At 39.7% G+C, this 11,217-nt stretch overlaps 1 protein-coding gene across 1 annotated transcript; it reads left to right on the top strand.

The window, feature by feature from the left end:
- Nucleotides 1–3,530: 3,530 nt before the first annotated feature.
- On the top strand, nt 3,531–8,560 carry LOC120044195 (programmed cell death 1 ligand 1-like). Its single transcript, XM_038988789.1, has 6 exons — nt 3,531–3,601; nt 4,654–4,713; nt 4,910–5,260; nt 5,500–5,778; nt 6,406–6,519; nt 7,649–8,560. Exons 2-6 carry the CDS (start codon nt 4,659–4,661, stop codon nt 7,672–7,674), a joined length of 825 nt encoding a protein of 274 aa, XP_038844717.1. The 5' UTR covers nt 3,531–3,601; nt 4,654–4,658; the 3' UTR covers nt 7,675–8,560.
- Nucleotides 8,561–11,217: the final 2,657 nt, after the last annotated feature.

The raw sequence follows: 11,217 nt of genomic DNA, 5'->3' as shown, positions 1-11,217 counted from the left end.
CAACCGTAAGGCTCTCCAGAGGGTAGTGAGGTCTGCACAACGCATCACCGGGGGCAAACTACCTGCCCTCCAGGACACCTACACCACCCGATGTCACAGGAAGGCCATAAAGATCATCAAGGACAACAACCACCCGAGCCACTGCCTGTTCACCCCGCTATCATCCAGAAGGCGAGGTCAGTACAGGTGCATCAAAGCAGGGACCGAGAGACTGAAAAACAGCTTCTATCTCAAGGCCATCAGACTGTTAAACAGCCACCACTAACATTTAGTGGCCGCTGCCAACATACTGATTCAACTCCAGCCACTTTAATAATGGGAATTTATGGAAATTTATGTAAAAATGTATCACTAGCCACTTTAAACAATGCCACTTAATATAATGTTTACATATCCTACATTACTCATCTCATATGTATATACTGTACTCTATCATCTACTGCATCTTGCCATCTTTATGTAATATATGTATCACTAGCCACTTTAAACTATGCCACTTTATGTTTATATACCCTACATTACTCATCTCATATGTATATACTGTACTCTATACCATCTACTGCATCTTGCCTATGCCGTTCTGTACCATCACTCATTCATGTATCTTTATGTACATATTCTTTCACTTGTGTGTATAAGGTAGTAGTTGTGGAATTGTTAGGTTAGATTACTCGTTGGTTATTACTGCATTGTCGGAACTAGAAGCACAAGCATTTCGCTACACTCGCATTAACATCTGCTAACCAGTGTATGTGACAAATAAAATTTGATTTGATTTGAGCTCGTCGTTTCAAATTGGAGCAAATTAGTCATAGTCTGCCGAACAAGCAAGGAGGTGGGCAGAGCCAAGCACGAGCTAGCGAGATCCTACTGGCGCGTTCTAGTATTTATTTGCATATTTCCGTTAGGGAACGCCTATTCCGTGAAGTGCCTATTCTGTGAAGTGCGCGTGTGCAATAACTCAATTCGCCTTTGCACTCCTTCTTGGTTGGTGTCTACTGCTCCACAAAGTTGAGTGAAGTTCAATCTCGGGCTTCTCAATTCAAATCAATTCAAAGGGCTTTATTGGCATGGGAAACATGTCAACTTTGCTGAAGCAAGCGAAATACATAATAAACAAAATTGAAATAAACAATACAAATTTACAGTAAACATTACATTCACACACGTTCCAACGGAATAGAGACATTTCCAATTGTGTAAAGTACTTATGTAGAATACTTGAAAAGTCGTTTTTTGGTGTATCTTTACTCTACTACTTAGATTTTTGACAACTTTAACTTTTTCTTCACGATATTCATTAAATAATTATGTACTTTTTACTCCCTACATTTTCCCCGATACCCAAAAGAACTCGTTACATTTTGAATGCTTAGCAGGACAGGGAAATTGTATAATTGACACACTTATCAAGAAAACATCCCTGGTCATCCCTACTGCCTCTGATCTGGCAGACTCACTAAACATATGCTTCGTTTGTAAATTATGTTGGAGTGTTGGAGCGTGCCCCTGGCTTTTACTTTTGATACTTAAGTATATTTGAGCAATTACATTTACTTTTGATACGTAACCAGATTTAAAACCAAATACTGTTAGACTTTTACTCAAGTAATATTTTACTGGGTGACTTTCACTTTTACTTGAGTCGGAGTTCCATAAAGACCATTTCAAATTTCCACTAGCGCTGCGCTCCAGACCCTAAAACTGAGCATGAGTAAAACCCTTCGCTTTATACGGTTATCCATAAGAAACGTCGACATAATGCAGTTTACTTTAAATCACCTCTGAGGGAATTTATCAAAAGTAGCAATTTGACTGGAAATTTGGCTGGAAAATCGAGAACACTTCAACACTGAATGTCCCCGAAACATGCGTGCCACATCCACAGCTCGCGGGAGACTGTCTCATTGGACGGATTTTGGCCACGGAGGAAATTCGATTAAACTGGACCGCGGTGCATAGGTTATGGCCCGTGACATGAACAGGCTAAAGCGGTGAGTGAGGAACGCTCTTCTCCAATCGAACAGTAATTTGCGCCACTCGGTCATGTTGTCAACAAGGCAGCATGATGTATAGTTCAGAAACATACATTTTTTCCCATTAAAAAAAAATGTTTTTATTGAGTAGGCAGATAAAGCATTTTTATCCAAATAAATCACTTGTGCATGTGTGAACACAAACTCCTATGCAAAACCGAAATTTAGGAACAGTAAACATAGAAATAGCACACATAGAACAGATCTACCGCTTCTTAGACTTGCTTTCAATGAGAATGACAGATCTATAACAGTTATTTCTATGTGAATTTGGTCGGGTCCAATGCAAACATTTTTATCTCAATGTCAAATCATTTTTGGGTAACAGTTAAGTAAGTACCATACTGTGATTGTTTTCAATTAAAATGGTAAAAATATTTAAAAAAATAGCTCATTAGCAAGTGGGCGGCAGGGTAGCCTAGTGGTTAGAGCATTGGCCTATTACCCGAAAGGTTGCAAGTTCAAATCCCTGAGCTGACAAGGTACAAATCTGTCACAGGCACTGTTCCTCGGCCGTCATTGAAAATAAGAATTTGTTCATAACTGTCTTGCTTAGTAAAATAATAAACAATCTCTCAAGCAAGATTTTTGCTAGGACTTTCTCGAAGTGGTCTGAGCTGGGAGGGGAAAACTCATGTTTTCAGATGTTTAGAACTTTCTTTCTTACTGATCTGTTCACTAATTTGTCCAGGCAAGCCAAAACAGGCTGACATTTCAAGAATCGTTTCAAACGGCTCTTACATTAAAAGGGCATTATCATCATTTTCACAATTTCACTGTATTATTCCAACCGATATATAAAACATAGCAAATAACGTTTTTGACTGCACTGGGCCTTTAATAAATAAAGTATGGAAATAAAAAAGGAAGTAGTCTGAGCTGGGGTGTTCCTTTGCTGTAGTGGGTATTTTGGCTCATTGCCTGAGACTATCATAATAGACTCATAGACTCCTCCTCTTTACCGTAACTTCCGAGTCCTTCCTTGTTGAGTAAATAAGGGGTTAAACAATTTTTCCTACCCTGACAGTAAAAAGTGTGTAATCTTGGGAGGGTTTCGATGATTTCCTCCATTAGCCAACATTCGATATTACAAAAACCCTACAACTATATTGCAAAATGAAAGGAGGATTTTAACCATAAATGACTCTGATTAAAGTTATCATTATGGCCAGGACTATTTACGACAAAAATTAACAACAAAAAATGAAGAGCTCTGTATAGAGAGAGATCATTTATCCAGGTTCCACAACCGTACTCAATCCCAATCTCCTTTTTTTTAATCAGGAATTCTCCTGGCCCTAAATGATAATAGTGTTTATGTTTTTAGTGATAATTTTGCCATGGCAAATGTTGTTATACTAGGTTATTCACCTCTTTGTTCCCAGATAAGTAAATGAGCAAATATCGCATAGTCACTATCAGGAAACTACTCGGCTTTGACCGGAGGATGTCGATAATTACAGTAGAGGGAGAGGATCGAGAGGAAGTTGCATACTAAAAAACAGAATATATGACTGATGTGATGTGAGAGGAACTCTGAAAGAACAAGCAAGACTTCAGCAAAGGTAGTAGAACAATACACACTACATTTAGTGCGTGCTTTAACTTCAATTAGTTTATGTGCCAATGTTTTATTGCTTTGTTTTAATCCATTTCTATGATTTTAAAGCTTTTATTTGCTTATCAGAAACTTAAACTTGATGATATATTGTGGAGACTAATATTGTTATGTTGAATTTACTTTAAGGATTTTATTTTTATTTTTTATCCTATAATATATTTGTCTCTGCCAGGACATTTTGAGTTGACTTTTGCTGAGCAAGGCTTTCCCCAATCCACTACTTGGGTTAAATAACTAAATGAATAACCTATTCACTGTAGCAGAAAAGCTCTTGTTATGTTTCAGTATACACTCTGTTATACACAAATGCATGTACCATGGTTTACTATGCTGCGGCGATAAAACCCTCAGATGGGGGATTGATTTCCATGATTTGGATGTATTATTCTTATTGATTGAAAGTGGAATCTATGAAATCAGAGCTGCACTGAACCTGGTGTTATTGACTCCATATATTTACACCCCCTGTTCTTAACCAGAGAGAGCCTGTACATACATGATGCAGAATGGTACCCATGATCAGTAGTGGTATTATTTAAATATATATTTTTGTCATTAACCAGACACTCTTATCCAGAGCAACTGCTTTGTTCAAGGGCACATTAACACATTTTTCATCTAGTCGGCCTCAGGGATTCGAACTAGCGACCTTTCAGTTACTGGCCCAACGCTCTTAACCGTTAGACTACCTGCTGCCCTATAGGAAAGTAAAATGCTCTATTTCTGCCAATGCTGCTGACTCATACCAGTCTGGTCTAATCAGGAGATAAAGTTAGACTACACAGCAACAAATTAATACATATTCTTTCATGCCTTTTCTCCATTGCATCAGTTGCTGAAGCACCCGAGAACCAGTTCAGACCAGACTTATACAGTAGTTCTAGTGTGCCAATTTATGTTCTATTTCAAAGGACTGACTCATTTTTTATTTAACTCAGGACTCCACTTACAAAAGCTATTGGTTGCAAAATTTCAAACATGTCATTCCTTCTCTAGGTCAAATGGAGAAGGCTTTTGTCTTGGTTTTACATGTAGTCTTATGGCCAACTCTTGCAGGTATGTCATTGACTTTTAAAAGTACATTCACGATAATACAATAGACTCAAAAGCCACCTTCATATTTTTTTGTCCATTGTTTAGAGCACACTTTAGCCTGGTTATTGTGACTTCTGACTGACTGTTGGATATCTGATCTCAATATGGATGATATTGTCAATGTTGCTAATCTATCTCTGACCCCACCCCCCCACAGCCTTGTTCACAGTGGAGGTGGACAGTCTCTCACATGTGGCGGAATTCAACGGTGATGTCACCATGGGCTGCAGGTTCCAACCTGGGGGCTGGGACCCGAACCTGTCAGTGATATGGCAACGGGTCCAGCCTCTTCCAGATGTAGAGGTGTACAAGCTGGATAACGGACAGGAGGACCTCACTTCTCAGAATCTCCAGTACCGCGGCAGGGCACGGTTGGTGTCGGAGGAGCTGACCAATGGCTGGGCCAAGCTACATGTGTCCAGGCTGAGGATCAACGACTCTGGGGTGTACCGATGTCTTGTGGAAATGGGGGGAGCTGATTATAAACAGACCACTTTGACTGTCAAAGGTGAGTTAAAGCTCTTTCATTGCAATAGCACAGTACTGTAGTTTTTATAAGCAGTCAATCAATATTAGGTAATGAACTTGTCTGAAAAAAATGTGGTAACATTTTACTTTGTTTTTCTTATACGACACTGTAATTACACTGTATTCACATGTTGTTACATATGTAGTTTAACCACATTATAAGTACTGCATTGTAATAGAGTTGAATGTTTTATCATTCAACTTTCATGTGTCCTTTAGCTACCTATAAGACTATCATTAAAAGCATGCAGAGACGTGGGGGAGATGAGGTGGAGCTGGCCTGTGAGTCTGAGGGCTATCCTCTTGCCACAATCAACTGGAGAGACAAGAGTCTCAGGAACATCAAATCCAACGACACCGTTGTGAAAACTCCAGACCAGCTTTTCCATGTCACCAGCAAGATAACGGTCAAATACTCAGAGAAAAACAACTATACATGTGCCTTTGTGGAGAAAGGTGAAGCTCCAAAGGGTCCATCAGCCAGGTTTGACATCCCAGGTATGAAGTGGGTGAATTTCCCTGTTTGGTTACACTATTTGAAGGGCATCTACATAAGGACTTCATAACACATTCATAACTCATACATAACACATTTATAAGCAATACCATGTGACATTATAGTGTGAAAGCACTATAGTGAAAGCACAACAAGGTCTATTTAACCTCTGAATGGAAAGTGGGGGTTGGAGTGCATAGATGTGTTGTTGATAAGATGCTTTAAAACGGGTGCTTTCCTCAACGAGCATAGTGCTGTAAAGCGTAGGTGTCGGGGTGATGTTTTCCCTTCCATTCAATTAATCACATTGTAGGCGTCATATGTCAATGTGGGGAAAAAAACATGGGCTTTGAAGATGGCTAGCAGATAGTGTATAAATCTTTTCATGAAGACCCAATTTTTGTCAGAACTTCTACCAATCATTGTTTTATTGCTTGGTAGTGGCGCTGTTTTTAGTTTGACCAATTTCTGGAAATTCTCTTAAACCCTTTTTATCTGGTGTAATATTGTTCTCTTTCCTAAATGTTTTTTTATGTTTAGAAATTTTTACTAAGAACATAGGCAGTATTATATACAGTTTATGATGAAAAATAAAATGGTTTCACTCTCCCTATCTTTTTTACTCACAGATGAAATACCTGTGATTGAGAGTAAACCTAACACCCTTTCTATTGTATTGGGCACGACATTGACGGTGGCTATGATCATTGCAGCTACCATCTTCGGGTATCGCAGAAAGAAAGGTACCATACACTTAACTTTTCTACAGTTCTTAATTGATTTGCACACATTTTTTATCTCAAGTTTGTTACAAGGAGTTTCCACTGTTTCATGTTGCCTGAGATAGACAGCCTAGAGAGGAAGTATGTACTTTAACATCTAAAGTTGTAACTAATGTTGAAGCCAGAATGATCGCGTACAGAGTTAGTGTGAGACTGGGAAAAAAAAGAATCTGAATCTTGTGACAATGACTTAGAGTCCCTAATGACTTAGCATGTGAGAACATGAGTGTGTGCTTTCTAAACCTGTCTGAACTGCCACGTGTGGAAACACCCCCACAGTTTGTTTTTGTGTTGGGGGGGGGTTTCACATGTTGTAAATCATGTGGATGGTTTACTACTACTACTACTAATAATAACAACAATAATTTAATACATTGGTAAAGCACTTTTCATTTAAACAAGAAAAATCTCAAAGTACATGAAATAAAATAGAACAATTTTTTTTTTTTTAAATGAAACAAATATATCTAACCATATCATGAAAGCAACAATCAAATTCTAGTAGGAAGGGTAGTCCAGCCGATAGAGATGAGTATTAAGGCCAGCTTTAAAAGTCCCGGCAGCCTGATATAGAGCTAGTCATTCCTTATTTTTAGAAAAGTCCCCTATCAGTCTAGATCTCTATCAAGTTTACAACACAGGAAGTTGGTGGCACCTTAATTGGGGAGGACGGGATTGTGGTAAGGAACAGTCAAAAGGGGATCCTTGGGACGTCCCAACTCTGACGACACCACGTTTAAGTTCAAAAAAAAAAAAAAGGGTTACGGTAAGGGTTATTTATGGCAGGGTAACACTAACACTTGTGGTAATGGCTGGAATGGAATAGTATGGTATCAAATACATGATTACCATTATTATGAGCCATTCTTCCCCTCAGCAGCCTCCTATTGGTTTATACTTACAGTATTACTGCAATAGCATTTTGAGAAGTCAGCGTGTTAAAAACCAAAGAGCGAGAAAGAGGAAAGGAAAGTCCCAACCTTAGACACTAAAAGTGTTACAAAATTACTACTTTCTAAGCAATAACATGAATAGGACATCTCATGCAACATTATGTAAACTATAACCCGCCTTTACGTTCTGTTCACAGGGAGGCCCAGGACCATCAAGCTCTAACACCCTCCTGGGCTCAACAGAGGTGTGACCTCTGACCTGCCTGGACCCCTTTCGGCAGCTCCAACTGGTCCTGGTGATAGACTGTTTGTGACTGTCAGTGACCTGTACCAGGAGGCAACAGAGAAAGAGACTCCTCACTGAAACTGTAAACTCTGCCAGGAAAGGACTGAGAACACAAAAGACTCATGGACAGACATACACATTGACTCTGTCAACGAAAAGTTTAATTGTGCTACATTTTCTGTTAACTAAATGTGATGCATCCGGTTGGCATTTCCACTCACTACCAAATATGTTAATGAGAGGAAGCCCAGTTGCCGGCAGTGGGAGAAGATGGAGCGAGATGGATTTTCGCCGACATTGCTAATTTTCTCATCGATTAAAAAGTTGATCTCCATACAGTTTTCTGTTTCCAAAACTATAATCTGTAAAAAATAGAGTGGATTGCATTTTTTAGACTAACATTTGCCAACGATTTTTTTTTAAATGGCGTTGTTTAGGAGTGCAAGGGTGAATTGAGTACTTCACAGAGTAGGCGTTCCCTAATGGAAATATGTAAATATATGCTATAATGTGCCAATAGGATCTCACTAGCTCGCTCTTGGCACTGCCCACCTCCTTGCTTGTTCTGCCCATTATGATTAATTTGCTCCCATTGGAAAGACAGGCTGTGGTCTATCTTGGGTTAGTTATAAACGTCTTTGTCTAGGCCTTCTCATAATGTCATCAAAAAGCATTGCTTCTCCTTCACAGAACTAGAATGGTCCATCTACAGAAATTATTATGTCAGGTGCATTAAATATGCACTATGCCGAAATCGCTCCACCATTTCCTGGTTGCAAAAATACTAATAGTTCGCCTAATTTCAGTTTATGTGACAAAACAAGTGCTCATTGTGTAGATAATCATTGTACAATCTAAACAGCTGTGAAATATATTTTCCATAACCAAAAATATTGTATTTTCAGCTGTGAGAAGCTGGTGTACAAAACCAAAAGTAAAAGACTCAAAAACAAAACTTCAGAATGGGGAAGCATAGAAATAGCTCATATAGAACAGATCTACAGCTTCTTAGACTTGCTTTCAATGCGAAAGACAGATCTATAATGCATATTTCTATGTGAATTTGGTCAGGTCTCCCAAAAATGTACATATTGCAGCTTTAAGTGATGCTCTGTTTTGTGTTATTTACTAGATTTTTTCGTTTCATACAACTTATTGGAAGATTTTTGGTCCCTCTGAAGGCCTAGGTCCTATGGTCATGGTTCGTCATTGCATTTACTTACTGTATATCTTGTACCGTTACTAAGTGTAATACAGAGATAATAACATGTTTATACAGAGATGTCCAACTTTGGGGGATTTTATTGAAAAAACAGTTCCCTTCCATGCTTTCCATGAAACCCCAGAAGGAAAATTAGTGATTCCAGCCACAGTTTAAGTATCGCTCATACTAACACAGTTGTTTACTGTACTCCAGGTATTTGATACTGTTTGATACGCATTATGAGTCTAACCATTTGATGACTTAGACCTTGTGACCACACAGTTTCACTTTCTGTCTGAGTCATATGGCAACTCTACAGTGGGACTGGATTGAGTCAGTCCATTGCACAATTTCCTAGAAAAGAACTTTGTCTATAGACATGAAAGTGGTGGTGCTGATGGGAAATGCTGATGATGTTTCCTGCTTAAAGAAATATCTCGGTCATCAAATTGAAACTCAGTCATCAACTCTGGTCTTTTTTCTAATTCACATAATAAGATATGCTCACTAGTACATTGTAAAACATGTGCCATGATAATGATTGTATGCTATTCGTGACAGTCTATACCTCGCAAAATCAAATCTGAACCCTTAAAACCAATTGCACAGCTTTTTTCCCTTCTTCCCCGCTAATCAGGGATTGATTTAGTCAAAGATGATGGATATACTGACCAGCTACATGTCTCTCCGTCCTAACAATGGGAGTCGTTGTCCACAAAGCGGCAAGGCGCGCTGTCTAGCTTTCGCCTATCCTTTCTTTGGATTGGTGGATACATCTCATTATTGTGATCTTTTTTTGTAAATATTCAATGAAGGTTGTTGACGTCAACCGCCTGTAATCAACGGAAAGAGATGCTATGCTACTAGCCTTATGCCATAAATATGCATAGCCATCTCGGGACAACACCGATATGGAGTTGTTTTTTTTTACTTACAAGTTGCCGGGATGTCACGTGTCCTACTATATCAGTACACTAGTAACAATAATACATTTTCGGGGTACCAAATGCAACACTCTCTCATTGACCTCCATAAAAAAACTCCTTGGTTGTTGGGCGAAACAACGAAACTGCCGAGTTGGGGCTCCCTCTTCCTATGTCTCTCTGATTTAGGCCTGCGACACCAGGTGGGTGCAATTCATTATCAGGTAGAACAACAGTACTCCGGACCTCCACAGTAGGATTTGAATACCGCTGGTCTATACTTTGTTACACAAGGAAACAGACAAGGATTTCCCAGTGGCTCCACCCTGAGGATCTTGGTGTGTCTTACCTCAGATACCAGTTTCTTCCTTCTGTTGTCCCAAACGTATCTGTTCTACCATGGTATTAAATAACACCTGACATTAGTTTGGAAGGAGGCTCTGTTGATCAAAATTCAAATGTTCTCTCACCTCAAGTGCAAAGATTGGGTCTGTGCTGGGTAGTGCTGAGTGATTAGTGCTTTAAAAAAATATATACAGTATATATACAGTACCTTTGGAAAGTATTCAGACCCCTTGGAGCTCAGGCACATCCTGTTTCCATTGATCATCCTTGAGATGTTTCTACAACTTGATTGGAGTCCACCTGTGGAACATTCAATTAATTGGACATAATTTGGAAAGGCACACACCTGTCTATATAAGGTCACACAGTTGATAGTGCATGTCAGAGCAAAAACCAAGCCATGAGGTTAAAGGAATTGTCCGTAGAGCTCCGAGCCAGGATTGTGTCGAGGCACAGATCTGGGGAAGGACACCAAAACAATTCTGCAGCATTGAAGGTCCCCAAGAACACAGTGGCCTCCATCATTCTTAAATGGAAGTTACAAAACACCAAGACTCTTTTTAGAGCTGGCCGCCGGCCAAACTGAGTAATCGGGGGAGAAGGACCTTGGTTAGGGAGGTGACCAGGAACCCGATGGTCACTCTGAAGGAGCTCCAAAGTTCCTCTGTGGAGATGGGAGAATCTTCCAGAAGGACAACCATCTCTGCAGCACTCCACCAATCAGGCCTTTCAGGTAGAGTGGCAAGACGGAAGCCACTCCTCAGTCTAAGTCACATGACAGCCTGCTTGGAGTTTTCCAAAAGGCACCTAAAGACTCTCAGACCATGAGAAACAAGATTATCTGGTCTGATGAAACCAAGATTGAACCCTTTGACCTGAATGCCAAGCATCACGTCTGGAGGAAACCTGGCACCATCCCTACGGTGAAGCATGGTGGTGGCAGCATCATGCTGTGGGGATGTTTTTCAGTGGCAGGGACTGGGAGACTAGTCAGGATCGAGGGAAAGA

The sequence above is a fragment of the Salvelinus namaycush genome, chromosome 3, assembly GCF_016432855.1.
Source record: "Salvelinus namaycush isolate Seneca chromosome 3, SaNama_1.0, whole genome shotgun sequence".
NCBI classification, from domain to species: Eukaryota; Metazoa; Chordata; class Actinopteri; order Salmoniformes; family Salmonidae; genus Salvelinus; species Salvelinus namaycush.
Note: the sequence above shows the minus strand (reverse complement) of the source record. Positions and strands in the feature narration are given on the sequence as shown.